Raw genomic sequence first — 17,181 nt, 5'->3', positions numbered from 1 at the left:
TTTTATATTATCATACTATAAATTTTCTTAACCTTAAAAATAGTGTCAGATATTTTTTAGATGGCGTTAATATGATATTGTTTCAATAGATAGATATTCAACTTTAAAAGAATATAATCGGCAAAATATAATCAAATGGAATTTTTTCAAATAAATTTGTTCAAATATATATCTATATTTACATAATGACATTTGTCAAATAATTAATATATACGTAATAGTGAATTCTCAACAATAATGCAACACATGACTGTACTTTTGGATTACAAAAAACGCAATAAGTCTGCTTATCATGTTTTAATCTACATAACAAGGTCATTTATTCAAAGTTAATTAATATTTCGTGGCTTTTTAGTTAACACGTTGGAAGTAGCCACGTTGGCTTGATGTATACATGGTTACTTGATAAGAATCTTGACTTGACCAATCATCGGTCGTATATTCGATCATCGCTTATCTTCCCGCCAAACACGAGTGATCTTTTCAGTAAAACGATCATCTGTTCCAGAGAACATCAGTAGTTTTCTTAACATTTTTTTAATTCTTATATCTTAAAAATTATTATAATAATTATAATTATATTATTATAATTATAATTTAATTCTTTGTGTTCATATATTATTATAATTTTTCGATCAAGTGAAAAATTTTTCCAGGTATGAACTGTTAAGTATTCCGAGTAATTTGTTTAATAATTTCTTTTTTTATTATAAAGAGCATGTTAATAGATTTCAAAATAAAATGAATATTCTTTATTTCCAAATAAAACTTTAAACTTTTTGAATGAAATGAAATTCATTAAATCAATCACTGTTGCTGTGCAAAAATATTGTTATCTAATCTTTAAAAGCAACGTGCATTTTTTAAAATGATCGTATTTAAAAATTTATTAATATAATCGAATAATATTTCTAATTAGGATGTGGATGATATTTGCAAGTGGCTTTTTAGCTATTGCATTAACAAATGCGGATAATAAAGCAAATATGGCTTTCGATGCAACAAACCCTCCAGATGCAATTCCTGACTTCGATGGAAAGCTTCCAACGGCGAAAGAACTTCTCGAAATGCTTGATTCGATGAGTGGCTTATCAGATGAAGAAAAATCAACTCTTAGAGAGAATCTATTAAAAAATCTTCAAGGAGATCATGTTCCTGAGACGATGCCTGACAATGATTTGACTATGCAAACTATAGTTCTTTTATCCTTATTGAGCATTGTTGTTCTCATCTTTGGTAAATATTTTGATCTAAGTTTTTTAAAATTAAAATTACTTTAGCAATTTAATTTTATTAATTAGAAAAGATATGAATTTCTTTTTAAAGTATTGATCACGATATACATTGATATTATGATTATATATGCTATTTTGTTTTTTCTGAATAATTTCAAAAGGCTGATTCAGTAAACATTTTTGTTTTCTCAACTAAATTGCATAATAAAAATGATTGTATTAATTCGTTATTTCTACATCATGTATGAACAATTTAACGTGTCACACGTTATCTAATCGACCACTTCAATATTGCCTGCGATGAATTTTATTTAATCAATTCAGTCTTTTTGTGCTAAGGAGATTATCGATTTTACTTGTCGATTAAATTCTCGTTAAAAGAAAGTTGTGATTATTTCTTAGTGCTTTGTACGAACAGTGATCAAAATATGGCACAAAATATTTTGGATTCGTTGCGAGATAAAGGCGTTTTGTCTTCCAGTGCGCAAGAAAAATTATTAAATTTAATACCAGATAATACTAAAGAAAAGTTATTCAATATATTTCAGCGATATCAAGAATTAAATGATGAAGAAAAACAGCAATTTGTGCATGAAGTAGTCGGAAAGTTTAAACAAGTTTTAGAAGATAAAATGAATAATTATTCCAGCTTGTACACATATTTATTTCATTCATATTTAATTTTCATTTTTGCCGTATTATTTGTAGTTTTCATTCTTGGTATGTTATTTTTATAGCATTATTATATATTTTATTATGTTTTTTTATTAGTTTTAACATTTAAAATGAATCATATCAGATATCATATCATATATCAGATTATTATTTTGAATAAGAATCATTTTCTTCTATTTTATAATTTGATACTTTATATTTCTCCTTTATATTTTTATGATTATAGTTTTCTTCGTTTACAAATTGTTCAAATGCTTATCGGACAGACAAACAAAACGAGAAGAGAAGAAGAAGACTAAACAAATGAAGAAGAAAAAGTAATGCAACTGATATAAAAATAAGAATATCCAATGTGTTATAAATCATAGCGATATTATGTTGTTATGCAATTAATCTTGTTATATTTTATGTAAAAAATAATTTATAATTTACAAAATACTCTATTTTTTTAAATAAAATAGTATATTTATAAATTATAAAAGTGGAGATCATTTATTGGAAGGGGGGAGGGGACAATATATTTTGGCAAAAGGATATTTATTGTGCCGTTTTATGACATACATAATATACGTCAAAATACTATATAACATGCAATCAAATCAACACATTCTTCTGTGTTTTATATAATATTTAAATTAAGATATACAAAGATATTTTTTCTTAACACATGTACAATCCTAACGATTGTTACACGATTGATAAAAACAATATGCGTTTTATGTCACATTGAAGATTGAGATGTGCTACTAGTTCAATTCACATATAGGAGTATATGTGATTAGATATAAATTATAGAAAAAGATATTAACCAGTGTTAGCGATAATATTGTATTGTAAACATCGATGTAATTTCAATAATTTGTATATACTTATTCATAATTCATTCTTAATTAATGGAATTCATTCTTTGCAAAATTTTTATGATTTATTTTATGATTTAATATTTGCTAGTAAATTATAATACTTGGCATGTTATCCATGATTTACAATATTTAAGAAAAATTTATCTTCCTCTAGTTTGTACTGAAATAGAATTCTCTAGAATAAAGTAATTATCATTACTCTGGTCAAATCCATATTAAATAAATTTTAACACTTTGTTATGAACAAAAAAAAAAAAAGAAAAAAAAAAGAAAAAAAATAAGGCACTTATATTTTCTTTAAGGACGTACTTTGAAGAATAGAAACTTTAATTGATACTTTCTATTCTTTGCTTTGGCAAAGTGGCATCTTTTAGGAGTGATTTTACACTCTTTTAAGACTTAAGAAGTTATTTAATGTTGTAATAAATTCGTGATGATAAAAAAATTTATTATTATTACATTTATTACGTAAAATAAGGATTATATTCATCAGCGGTATAATTCATTAATGTTTTGTAAACTTAAAACAAAACATTTGATTTATACCAATGAATAATCATAATAATAATATTCGTTTATTAGATTTATAATTTTTGTGGCACAAGGATTGAGTAATTGCGGTAATCATCGTATATATTCTCTAAAATAAACAATTTACTTAAAGTCTAATAAAAAATTAACTGAATTATTCATATATTATCTTTATAATTATAATTGAAATTTTCATATAAAATAATATATGATATTATTTGACACATATATATATACATATATATATATATATATATATATATATATATTTTTAATGCTGAAAATAACATGTTCATTTAGAAATATCAATTTTCCTGAAAATAATTATACTGGAATCTTTTAATGAGTATTGCATATAAAATATGGGTAGATTTCCTTGTCTCTTTATTAATAAGGCCTATTTTTTGATATTTCTTCAATATTCCTTTTACCTGATTGTATAAAATAATTATCTCAAATTAATTAAAAACTAAATAGTTTACGAACTATTATGAATAAATAATTCAGAAATATTTTCTAATAATATCATAATAATGTCGTAATTTAAAACGAAAAAAAAATCGACAAATTACGTAATAAATTGTTTTTATCTTAGTACGTAACAAATTCTTTATCGAATCACAGATTCGTTTGGCAAATTTGGGATATGTGGAAGATCTACTACATAATTTTGCAATTAATTTATCAGTAGTTGTACCTTTTAGGAACGCGACGAAGGTTTTAGAAGCAATTTGTAGCGTTCGCTCGCATTATCTATAACAGAATAAAAATTATTTATTAAAATCATTGATTAACAAAATGAAGTAATATAAATTTTAATGCAATTTTTCATTTTTTACATTACCTTTGATAGTTTCAACGAAATACATGCTTTCATCTTTCATGTTGGCTACCAATTCATCGGTAACTAATACATGGATACCCTGAGGACCAAGAAAGAGAACAGAATGGAGTCGATCATGAGATAAACTTAAGGTATTCAGTAACTTATTTATCAAGGCACTACTGGTCAGACTGTCCAAGTAGGCGACTCTCCAAAGTGAACTGTTGTCTTCCAGCGAGAAATAGAGGGTAAGTTTTGGAGTTGGCGCCTTTGAATGCAGCGCATTGAACAATCGGATCCCATCAGCCAGACCACAGATTTGAATTAAATCATCCCTAGAGAGTCGTAAAATATCCGAAGCAGAGAAGCTTGCGAATGTGGATTCAAATGCGTTGAAGCGGCTAGCACGAAGCCACGTCGTTGTCTGTGCCGCACTTGCGTCAGGTGACAATTGAACCAAACATGACGATCTCTGTACAAATTATATTTTTATCAATTTTAATTTTAATGCTTAAATTATAATTTAATTTTATAATTTAAATTGTAATTTTTTGTAAAAACTAACTTCAGTTTCGATACAAGATTGATCTGGTAAAATTGCCGCAGGCGATGGTAGAGCAGGTGCTGTTCCCACGTTTTCCTTCACAGCATCAGAAGCAGGAACTAGTGGTACGATACCTGGATTGGAAACTGAAAGTGCCAAGGGTGCTACTACTGGTGAAGTATTGCCACTTATAGTAGAACGACTTTGAGGAGATCTGTAAAAATAGAATTCTTTTTAATATAATTGAATACTTGTCTCTATTTTTTATCTCTATTTTAATTAGTATATATTCAAGATGTGTATGCGCCATTAAATACCCCAGTACTTTTATATTCATCAACGTAATTCATTAAAGTATGAAAGATTGCGGTCCATGTAGAACATGAATTAACGACATTAAGCACAATGAAAGCAAACACGGTAATAATTGACACTGCAACCTATCGCTATTCTACGAATATTAAGTCATTAGGTTCTGTCAATGTTCAAGGAACTAGAACCATTATTCATAATAAGAGTTCCTTTTTTCAAATACGCGAAAGCATAAATAATGTAATTGTTGACCTTAAAATTATCTAATTTATTGCAAAGTTACATAAGCATGTAAGAATAAGATCTAGAAAAGCACGCGAACTAATTTCTTTGCTTATTTTTTTTTTGTACTCTACATTCTTTTTATTATCTTACATGGCGCGTCTTTTCAAGCGAAAAATCAGCTTGGAAATCCCTTTCCCATCGATCCTTTTGTTATTCCTGCCTTTTCTTATCGTGAGACTGATTAATCCTCCGCGCATGAGATTACCTCTTCTCGCTCTGGATTCCGAAATAGAATGAATAAACTTAGCCACAACTTCCATTTGTAAGGGGCCTCCGCTGATCGTTACTTGGTGTTCCAGAAGATAAGTCGAGGCATTTCCACGAAATTTGGCCGTTGATTTGATGGCCCAGCAACTTTTCAACTTCCAACTGGAACAATTCTTTGTCATCTCGATAAATCGTGTTCTAGATTCTATTATTTGTTTTCAAAACAAAATTTCAAGTATGGATTTTTACAAAAAGATTCGTGATTTCTTGGAATAGTTTCTTTCGACTTTTCATTCGCTCTTTCATGAATATGTGCAATTTGAACACAGGAATTCTGGAATAATTCTTTATTTTTTCTTCGCCCATTCGTGTAAATTTTAATGTTGATTGATCCTTTTTCGCCAGTTCAACTTCGAAGAATGTTCATCCAATGAAGAAGAATAGAGAGTACATTTTACTTTCATTCGATTTTATTTTCTCAAAAACAGTATATGTAATTATATTAATTTCTCGATTATCATTAATATATTCAAAGTATAAGCAATTGTAAATTTCATTCGCAACTCAGATCCAATTAATCGTTTGAAAGTCTCGATTCAAGAAGACTGACGTTGGATACAATCGTTACGAATCAGATTACTATTGGTACGCGAGTCTGCTCTGAACCGGATATCTCTAGTTTCTTCGTTCATAATCGCGTTAAATTTGCAAAAAAAAAAAAAAAATTTATCCTTTTGATAATGAAAAAATGACTGTATTTTTTTTCATAAATTCTTTTTTAAATTCTTTTTAATTTCCCGAGACTAACTTTTTGCGATTTTTATCTTCATTTTTGTTTCGTGGCTTAATTAACAAACAATATCAAAAATTATCATTAACTATAATAGCAGCCATTTGTATTTGAAATCCACTTCTTGTTACGTGACAAACAACTTTTTGAAAACTTGTTTCGTTTATCAGCCAACCGACAAATCATTCAAGTGCATCATCAAGTGGTTCTCGTTTTTCGTGTTTCCATGGTTTTATAACCAATTAGAAATTAAAAAAGTATCCGGGAACAGGCGATTTCTTTTCCTGCAACGAAAGGATTCGGATCGTTAATCAAGTCAAACGATAATAAAAATTTTTGTTCTCGTAAATCAATTTCGTTCCTCAATAGGATTACACAGCCGAACAAAATCAGCGAAGTTTTTCGTTCATTGATCTTTTTGAACGGTCACTTAGCGATTGTGAAATACCCAACATTTAATTCGATATTTTATCGAATTATTGACGAACAATTTTTATCGAAGACACAAAATTGCGCGTTTTGTTTACGCGGGTCGAAAAGGAAGTTTCACATAGAAACGTATTTCAGTTCAAGGCCGAATAGAACCGCCTTGGCATCAGCTTTTCGGCGGCCAGGCTGCTCGTCATCTAAGGAAGTGATCCTGGCGTGACAGGAGCACATGACTGGCCAGGATCTCACGCACAAGCACGCTTTGATCGTCAACGCGTAACAATTCGAGATCAAGAATACTCGACACGCATGATGATTCTGAATGATTAGCTGGAAATCGAAATTCTACACCGGACGAGGGCATTCCAACGGCGTGTAGCGGCTTCACTCTCGATTCGATGTTCGATCGATAAACTTTCCTCAATCTCGAGAGTTCTTTACTCGTTCTTATTACGAATTATACAGAAAATAAGTCAAATCACAATATGCGACGCATGCGAGGCACGATTTCCTTTCTAGAAACAAATTATCCTTGTTTGTGATTTCTCGAACATTACACGTTTGGTTTAAATTTGTGCTGTTTTCTTTTTTATCTTATCCTTCGATATTTTCTTCGTTTTGAATGCGTTCGTATATAAAATCGATATCTCGTTTCACGATCGATTCTTGGTGTTAGAGAAAAAATGGCGCTGTTCCGGGATTCATGTACGATTTATTTTTAAATTCACGGTCGATACAGTAATCTGTATCTCGTATCCTAATGCTTTATTTGTCGATGTGTGCCGGAACAAAGAGAAATCGAAAATTTCAACACTTCGTGGATTATTTCACAAGATAAAAATCGTATTTGTCTCGTACATCGTATATTTGATTCTCAAGAATTATCAACACTGACTAATTTATCACAAGATTTAATTCCTTTCGAACGATGAATGTATTCCGTTGCCGAGTCCCCTCGGTTACCTTTATCACGTCCACTTCTCTAACTAATGACAGTAATGGCTCGAGGTCGCGAAAATAAGCGATAACGAGTGCGTATCGATTACTCGCGAAAATATCGCGACCAGCGATCGCCTCACAGTAGAACGAGTCAACGAAAACACGGACGAATATAAAGAATTACACAAAAAGATAGTCACTGATCACTGATTATCACGTTTTATTTATAAACATGCACTCTCAGCGGTAGATCATGTCTGCGGTTCTCACTAATTACCGTTTTCGTTGATTATTTCTGATTCACCAACAACGTGTTCTGTTCCGAACTAATTACAACAAATATAAAAAATAGAGGAAATCGATGAACAAATTGAGAATTTAAAATTCCCGAATCGTTGATTTCAATCAAAAAAAATTGATGGGTAAACGTAGAACCGAAACGGCTGCGCAGTGGTGCGTGTATCGTGCAACGTTCTGAATTTATTTGTCGTCGAGGTTGTCTCTCTCTTTTACTCGGAGCATCGTTGTCGGTTCTACCAGTTGCCGGCTTGTGCCAGTTCGAGCCAGTTTCACAACTCCCGTACCGGCACCTCCTCTTCCACCACTTTATCCCAAGCCTCGTATCGTCTATTGCCATTGCTTTCTGCCACCACTTTACGAACTACTTCTACCATTCTTACATCTCCGCGATTCATCCATGATCCCCCACCATTAATTTTGCGGTTGTTCAAAGCGAAATGGCAACACAGCCATGCATTGCAAAGAAGAGAACATCATGCACCATGCATATTCTTCCTCTCGAGAGATTTCCTCTCTTGATATTTTATTTACTATTGTTTTCACTAAAGCATATATTCTTTATGAATTTTTTTATTTTTGTTTGATCTTATTGTTTGATCTGAATATCAAAGAATATTACAAATCTTCTTTTTGCATATTTTAATTATAAATATGAGACACGATTTTTGTTTCATGTTTACCATGAATTATGTTATTAACGTATTAATGTTACTATGTTAAAATTCGCGTTTACACAGAATTATCGAAAGGTAGTAGATTTTTTAAATAAATGAATTTTATGTTTTATGAAATATATATTTGCATGGAGGTCAATCGATATATATATATACATATATATATAGATTGTTATTTAACCAAACGGAAACTTGTAATATCCGGAATGGGCCAGATAATTTACATGACAACACAAAAGTTATTACATCACTTGACACATCGATCATTTTAACAATATTTTATAGAGTCATAAAATAATAAATATAAGAACTTAAAGAATTAATGTCGTAAATTAAAATGAAAAAATCAATGATATGATTTATTATATTGATTATTTCTTGTTTGAAATATAATTTTTAATTGATTTTATTATATATATATAGGGGAAGAATTAAAATAAAAAATATTTTGATATCAATATAATAGATATGCAATGATAAGATACTGTAAATCAAACACAATTAAAGATATCGTATATTGTGATTTGAATTCAGTATTATATATTTATATTTAATGACAATATTTATATTTAGAATTATAGTCATGTAAATATATCATAAAATAAGTAAAAATGAAAATAATATTCACATTTATACTTACACTGCCTCCGTTGAAGCATAGGGACTTCCACCACTTTGCGTGATCAAATTGGATGATGATAACGAGTCTAGGGGAATCTGTAATCAAACATACAATTCAATCTGGTTAGTTTGTTATGAAAAAAAATGTCGAATGTCGATTACTTACGTCGGAGAGAACCGTGCAATCGTAACTTGGCTGATACTTGTCTTGCTCATGTGGTGGTCGTCGCAGTATTTTGTCACGATCTTGCTTATGTTTGCGATCAGCTCCTTTCAATTTGAAAACTTTTACCTGGCAAGAAGCAGCGTGCAAACGAGGGCCTCCCGGTAGTCGCGTTTCCACTTGTATTCGAAACGGTACACCTTTTTCCCCACCATGTTTCTTGGGCGTAAATTCAGTGCTAATACAGTTCACCTAAGGCAAAAGTATCAAATATCATCTTAGTTTCAACTTTATTAATCGAACCTATTCATTCTGATATATGATATTGAGGGAAAACAATAAAATCCAATCGAATCAGTTTTTTTTATTCTTCTTTAACATTTGGTCAAGTTAAAGAATAATATTTCAGAAAAAAATATAGCTTTGAAAGGAAATTTAAGTATTTATTTCTTACTTTTTATTTCTAATGCGCAATCTACCTTTATATATACCCCAACTTCCTTGGTAGGATCCCACATAAATTCTACGCTATTATTTGATGGAGATGGTTGACAAACATCCACCATCCCATAACTAAGAGGAACATCGACCTCGAGTAATCTTTCACCAGGTCTTGCGCGTTGCCATGCAAGCATTTGTTCCCTTTCAGTATATTGAAGTCTCCTCTCGTGGAAGCAAATGCGTATTGTCGACTGAAACAAAAACGTTGGATGGCCCTTCAGAGACGTTGTAGCACCGTTTGGGAGACTCACATCTTTCGAACGTCGAGGATTTATGAGCTCATACCGAATTTGTTACTTTATGAAATAATGAAATATAATTAAGAATCTGTCAATGTTATTATTACAAATGCAATGTATAATCAGCATGAGCTCTTCTGATTCCATTTTAAAGAATTAATACGTTTTTTAAGATGTTGCTACCCAAACATAGACAATCTCTTGTTCTATTCTGGGAAACGGATAATAGTTGATCAAGTACCTTCAAAATTTTCCCACGATAAGCAGATAAATCACCTAATTTCTTCAATTTAATCTCGTACGATTGTCCCTGGTTCAAGTAAGTGAGCGTCTCTTCGTTAACTTTTGTTGCAATACTAGTAGCAGCAGCAAGCACATATTGGAAACTAAAAAGAATATTATTTTTTTGTATTTGATATAAATACATGATTTAAATATTTATAATTCAATGTAACATTATCAAATAATATCATACCGGCAATCCTCATTGAGCTCACTTCCCTGTTGAGAGGAAGACACATGATTTCCTGAGGATGATGTTGGAGGATATTCTTCGTTTGAGGGATAAAGCAACTGATGGAGACTAGCTGCTGTCTGCCCATTATTATTACTATCAGCTTCAACAGAGTTGTTCACATTGTTCGCTGGTGCCGAATTAATTGTTCTCTGTGATACGTGGTTTAAACTGAAGCAAACATTGAATGAGAAATAACATTAATTAATTATATGCATTCCTATAAAGTTTGATACATTTACACGAAGGGATAAGAATGTTTACATTTATTACGTGCTAATAATATTGTGCTTCTTCGAACACGTTTAAACGCATTCGTGATTAATTTCATATAAACTGCACTCACTATAAATTAAAAAATATCGAGGGCGAAAAGATTAAATCCGAGGGAGTTTTCATTGCCGTTGAAACTAGTTTCAGGAGGATACCAATTGCATCGCACAAAATAAAATTACACTTAATTCGCGGTTGTCACGAATAGTTTTCACTGATTCGTCGGAATAGTTGACGTTATTATATGTTGTGTGGGTTTCGTGAAACGCAATGTTCCTAATTAGGAGCAATTTCTACACAGACAATTCATTATTCCCGCAGCTGAAATAATATACTCTTAATTCTTCTTTTTTTTCTTTGTGAATTGTCCACCAGCAGATAAGTAACTACATCCATCCAAACATCACGGTTTCTTTTCTTTTTTAAAAAGTTAACTCGCTCAAATAATTCTTGGAATTTATACAGTTTGTGTATAATTTTCAAGTTAAAACATATTCGCAATAGTGCAAATGATCACGTTCGGAAGAATCACGTTTTTCGCACGACCGATCAGTCACAAGCAACTGACATTTAACACTGAAAGATACCGCGAGATAACTTGCGAGAAACCTCGTAAGAGTAAAGGTCTGACCTGCATGCCATTTGTCTGATAGTTGTGTGAAAAAATAGGATGATAATTTTGTGTCTTTGCGGGGGAGTCTCGTGGCAAATTCCGCTGCCGGTTTTTTCTTCTTTTAACATTTTTCTTCCATCGTTTCCACGATTGTTCATGACTGATATTAATTGCAATTGACGTTTCACATTTCGACTTGTGACAGATGTAAGTAAAAATAGAAAAAGCAAGAAATACTTGTCACGATAGATGACTTGTCGTACAGATGCATTTAATGAAACGAACATGCTCGCATAAGATGATGTCTTCAATATATATAAAAAATAAATAAAAACATTTGGCAATTTTTGCTTATTTTTTATATACCGTGATAAAGAACTTACTTAGAATTTTGCTGATTTTCTGGTGATGGCGCTTCTTGCTTAAATACCGTCAATGATGGTAATGCAAGCAAGGCTTCGCTGTAAACAAATTTCGAATAATTATACATATGCATTTCTGTTTGTTTTCAAGATATAAAGTGTAATTTTCGAGGCAAACAAATGGGAAAGTAATTAGATTTTTTTTATGGAAACAAGATTTTCCTGATGTGATTATTTAATAATCTTTTATGTAATTGCACTCTCATTTATTACGATCAATAAAATGATATTAAAATCGATTTGAATCGAATGTTTATCCGATAATAACTGATAGAATCCGGTTTTCGCTATCAACTTTTATTTGTTTTTATTGATTAGAATGGCAGAAGTGAATAAGATATGAAATATCAGTAAAAACAAAAAATTATAATTATAAATTATGCAATATAATTTAATTTTTAAAAAATTTCATGGATCTATTATAAAATCATAAAAAAGACTGATATTTATATACATATTTATATGTCTCAGACAATTTATTTAAAGATAAAAAGTTTACTATAAGACAAAATCCAACGCAAACTGGAAAGAAATTATTACATAAACTACATTTTATGGAAGCTGAAAAAATCTCAGATACTCTCATTTTTACTCAAATCAGTTTTTTCTTTCTTTATGATCTTCTAATCATTCTATGCTAGCTTAGAACTGAAATTAAGAATAAGAATAATTTAATTTTGTCGAGCAATCATGTAATGATGATATAATATGATGATGTTAAAATAGTCATAATAACGATAAATCAATTGATTTTATGATATGCAGTGTCAAGATGGAATAAAGAATGAAAGAATAGTTTGAGAACCGCTATGATAAGAATTAAGTCACTAAGGTCAATGAAAACCGGAACGTACCAGTTTGAATGCAATGAAATTAATATTAATAAATCTACTAATAAAATATCACGATATTATTAAAAATAATACAGTACAAATTAGTCATAAATTTAGGATGTTACTATGTGAAATTGAAAATAAAAATTTGACTCTATATTTTAACTTTATTTAATCATAAATCATACTGCAAACAAGAATATTTTTTTTGTCATATTAAAAAATTAATAAATAAAAAAAAAATTTAGCATGAAGAAAACTTTTTATGTTATTTTATTCACTCACCTACTTTTTAAATATTGATGCATGATTCCGATACTCGAAATTCAAATTTGAATTTTTCTCTTTGTAAACATTTAGCAATTTCACAAATGTTATAATCAATTTGTTTAGCTTACACTTATCGATTTTCATACATTTCTTTTATTATGTTTTAATGAAAATGATTTTTTAACACAGATTTTATATAAATTACGTCCACCATTTTTGTATCACATATTATTTAATATCACATGATTTATATACGCGGTAAAAAATGAAATTATTCACTTACAAATTTAAATAAGCCAAAAATAATCAATTCCGCACTCGTAAAAAGTTCTTGGGATTGATTTTATTTAGATTCACATTAAAAGATAACAGTTTTTCAGTCATGAATTTTAAAAAATTATCACTATGTCTTATAGCGATGATGATATGAGTATCACGTGTAATCCTATCAGCTGATTCTTGGCGGTGGTTGTGCTGCTTCTCCACTAGCGCTAACAAATGTGAGCAATGTGTGTTATCTAACATTGAAAAGTTTCAAATGATTATTTCCTGTTATTTTATTTCAACGATGAGAACCGGAAATTCGAATACGCACAGAGTATCTTACTTCGATTTATCCTCTTTTAGAAATCTCTTATTAAGAATTTAAATAAACATATCAACTGTTAATTTATTATCGAAAACATTAACAAGATTAAATTAAAAAAATAGATAAATCGATAAGTGTTAGTGTAGTTAAACACATATGAAGAAAATCTTTTTTAAATGACAATTTGTTTCGAAACATGTTTGTAAATATTTTATGAAAAACAAAAATATAAATGATTTATATAAATGCAAATCAAATAAGATAGCAAAACCAAGAACAATTTCGCTTAATGTAATGCTCTGACGAGTTCTAAAAACGTATATAAAAATTGGTAAAAATGGTACAATTGAGTCCAGGATGGAAACGCACATGCCTGTACGCGCAGAGCGTCTAAACGTCTGTAACCGGCGTGATTTCCCAGCGTATTCTGTTCAAGCCACAAAACACCGACAACTGTGTCTGGTTTTAACCGGATTTCTGACTCGACATACTCCTTTCCCACTACTGTCTACGTTTTAATCGAGATTCGATCCACTTCTGCACACGGATCTTTAGAAACCTACTTTATCGGCTAGTCTTATGATCGAATAAATCCTTCGTGATCGACCATCGGTTGAGCTTTAATAAAAATTCAACTATTTCTTGCTTTTTTTTCTTAACTAGAAAAAAATAATTTTCTTGACTACTTTCTTCAATAATTATAAGAATTTCCGAATCTTGCATTCCCTTTCTTTCCCTTGTTTGCCTCCAAGATATGAATTTTTCATCATAACTTTTCCAAGAAATGTATCTTCTCTGACGGAGAAAATATTTATATTTACCTCATATTATAGGAGGCGACTGCTGTTGCAAGATCGGATGCTGCAAGTGCTGAGAGCGATCCATCGAAGTCGGCGGCAAGATGTTCGGCCAGCTCCTCCACTTGGGTTGACCATCCTTGTCCAGAACCATTGCTTCCGACAGATCCTGAAAATATGAAAGAATTGAAATCATTCCAACGATTATTTCATTGTTAAAAAAAAATAAAAAACAATCTTATTCTTTGCTATTGAGAGATCAAAGATCAAAGATCACCGTGATAACTTTAATTTTACAACCTTGTACATTAGCATAATTGATGTAAAACTGATGGTGCATAGCGCCAATCCTGGATTTATCCTGAAGGGCCATAACTGCGTTTCGTCTTCGATTCTTGGAAGTTATAGCAGGATATCGTCTAGTGTGTAATAATGGTAACCTGGCGCTGTCTACTTCACACCACTTCATTCTATATCTCTGCGAGGGGATAAAGGAAGCTAGCACACTTGTGAGAATACCACCGAAATAAAAACGATGCGCGTATACCTTCGCGTAGTTTCTCTCGGATGGAGAACTAGTATTAACTTCTTCTCTCTCTTTCCTCGGATGGACTTAATCTGCGATACACTGTGTACTCTGGAGTTATCAGTTTCTCTAACCACGTGGTCAAAAAGGCGTCGAATAAACGCATCACGGTACTTTTAGCGAATCAGTCGTGAAACGTTCTTCGAACAAGCATCTGCTGTACGAATTTCGACATTTTGAAGCAAGATTAAGACATTTCGAATCAAATTAGGATGTATACAACCTAATGATGGTATCTCCAAAGTTTTTGATAACGGGATCTTATTTTGTGGAACGTTCATATCGAACGATATTGTGCACGGTAGATGGAATTTTTGTGAATCAGATAATCAGTGTTCCTTTCAAGTATATAGAAATTAAAATCGTATTTGGTATAATTTTAAAAATCCAATGGCTGTTGTAGAAATTAAACGAAACTTAGAATTGTGAGTGCCTACGACTGTGTATCCAAGGTCCTCGTCACGACCTTTTGAACGATATGTCTATATTGAGAGTTGCATGATAGCAACAACAGTGATGTAGTAATGTCAGAATCAAATATTCGCTAAAAGACAAAAGCAAAAGAAAAATGGGAAATTTATAAGGAAACATAAATATTGTACATTTTCAAGGGATGAGAACACGGATAAATTAATCCGTCTTACCTTTTTCTCAACAATTTTCTCAACAATCAGTTTTAGTTGATCATCCAATGAACTCTAATACATTTCTAAATGTTAATCAATAAAATTCATAATTGCAATAGAGTTTATAATTTTCAAATATCTTTAATCATACTAACCATCTCTCTTAGCATGCTTCTTCTCGAGTTCTGTAATTTGCGACAACGGCTCTCCGGCTCGACGTTTCAGGGTGCTCTGCTGGCAATTGGGGGAATTGTCGGAAGACGGGCTGAGATGTTGGGGCGATTCGCTGCTCGAACGTATTTGGACACCGTCCTCCGGGGAATCCTTCGGTGAGTTGTATTTATCCTGCCATAAAGAATTTTGTGCACTGTGATATCCCATTGACGCCTAAAACGTTTGATCATCGTCAGTTCACGGGATGAAACGCGAGGAGCTTCACGTGTTTTGTTTGAAGGGCCAAGACGGTAACGAAATGAATCGATCCTGGAAACATGCTGGATTCTTTCCCTCGCGAAATTGAATGAAAATTGGCGAGCAACGTGAAGCGTCGCGTTCAACGCGTTACCAACGAGATGATATCGCTATCTCGAGGAAAGAACATTGCAAAACTTACGTGCTGGGTGGCGATGGGGTCACATCTGTTCTGACGAACTGGGGACAGCTGTTCGTACGGAGGTGACGGTGTATTGGGAAACCATATCGTTCCATTCAAAGCATCTGCACCGCCGTCCATGATGAATTGGAGCTCCATTCAAATCTCGACTTTAAATCTCGAAGCACTCGTGTTGGGGTTTTACTTTTCAGGCTACACTACTACCTTTCCGAATACCAATTGTTTTGATCCTAATCACGATTATTATTCGCCCTTACCGAGTTCGAGAGTGCTCAAAGATTCTTCGGAGAACGCTTTGGTGGTGCTATTTGGAAGAGAAGGCTATAAGTCCAGTTCTATAAGTTCTAGTTAGAACATCCACGATGAAATTTTTAGCATCAACTTAGGGACTTAGGGACTTCTCCTTTCTAAGCATTAACGTACATTCTGCAGTTGGATAATTTTCCCAGTCCTTTTCCCTTTTTCTATTCTTTTTTCGCCGCTTCTTGTTTCCTTCGCTCAGCTCGTTCCTTTTCTTTCGTTTATTAACCAAAACGTCCTCCTTTTTTTGTGCGTTCTCCGCGTATTTTTCTTCGGGATCGACAATGATCTCGGAAGTGCACGGTGCATCACTCGACCACCGTTAGTAAAGGGCCGGACTTCCTTAAGGAAGAGTTATCCTTAGAACATTACGAAGAAGCTATTGTACAATTTCTTGATGCCAGTTGTTTCGCGTTGCCGATGCGTTTCTAGGAGTGCGCAACCCCGTGACTTAAGGGAAAGAAACCGCGAAAAGACGACGAACGCGTCCTCGAATACCATCGCCACACCTTGGCTGCAACGCATTTTGTTACTATTTTTTTTCTTGAAAATCTACGAGTTTCGCGAAAGAACGGCTATTTATTACTTTCTCTCTCTCTCTCTCCCTCTCTCTC

The 17,181-nt window shown here is 32.0% G+C and overlaps 2 protein-coding genes across 7 annotated transcripts; one reads left to right on the top strand and one right to left on the bottom strand.

Annotated features, from left to right (window-relative positions):
* The first annotated feature begins 12 nt into the window (after positions 1–12).
* Positions 13–2,391, top strand: LOC107998810 (uncharacterized). Of its 2 annotated transcripts, XM_017058289.3 has the most exons (4): positions 13–281; positions 356–656; positions 920–1,236; positions 2,137–2,391. In XM_017058289.3, the coding sequence occupies exons 3-4, from the start codon at positions 921–923 to the stop codon at positions 2,229–2,231; spliced, it is 411 nt and encodes a 136-aa protein (XP_016913778.1). In that variant the 5' UTR covers positions 13–281; positions 356–656; position 920; the 3' UTR covers positions 2,232–2,391. The 2 variants fall into 2 exon arrangements, with proteins under 2 accessions (XP_016913778.1, XP_016913779.1); XM_017058290.3 differs by lacking the exons at positions 13–281; positions 356–656; positions 920–1,236 and adding an exon at positions 1,248–1,955.
* Positions 2,392–2,430: 39 nt separating this feature from the next.
* On the bottom strand, positions 2,431–15,769 carry LOC107998807 (transcription factor CP2-like protein 1). Of its 5 annotated transcripts, XM_062083617.1 has the most exons (13): positions 15,673–15,721; positions 14,990–15,572; positions 14,743–14,920; positions 14,467–14,611; positions 11,915–11,992; positions 10,607–10,816; positions 10,373–10,517; positions 9,871–10,107; positions 9,395–9,643; positions 9,248–9,324; positions 4,693–4,885; positions 4,149–4,599; positions 2,431–4,057 (listed from the first exon to the last, which is right to left on the bottom strand). In XM_062083617.1, exons 3-13 carry the CDS (start codon positions 14,909–14,911, stop codon positions 4,005–4,007), a joined length of 2,007 nt encoding a protein of 668 aa, XP_061939601.1. In that variant the 5' UTR covers positions 14,912–14,920; positions 14,990–15,572; positions 15,673–15,721; the 3' UTR covers positions 2,431–4,004. The 5 variants fall into 5 exon arrangements, with proteins under 5 accessions (XP_061939601.1, XP_016913771.1, XP_061939602.1 ...); XM_017058282.3 differs by having other exon boundaries at positions 14,990–15,769; XM_062083618.1 differs by having other exon boundaries at positions 9,871–10,083; positions 14,743–15,769.
* Positions 15,770–17,181: the final 1,412 nt, after the last annotated feature.

Source organism: Apis cerana, linkage group LG13, assembly GCF_029169275.1.
Source record: "Apis cerana isolate GH-2021 linkage group LG13, AcerK_1.0, whole genome shotgun sequence".
In the NCBI taxonomy this organism is placed as follows: domain Eukaryota; kingdom Metazoa; phylum Arthropoda; class Insecta; order Hymenoptera; family Apidae; genus Apis; species Apis cerana.
Note: the sequence above shows the minus strand (reverse complement) of the source record. Positions and strands in the feature narration are given on the sequence as shown.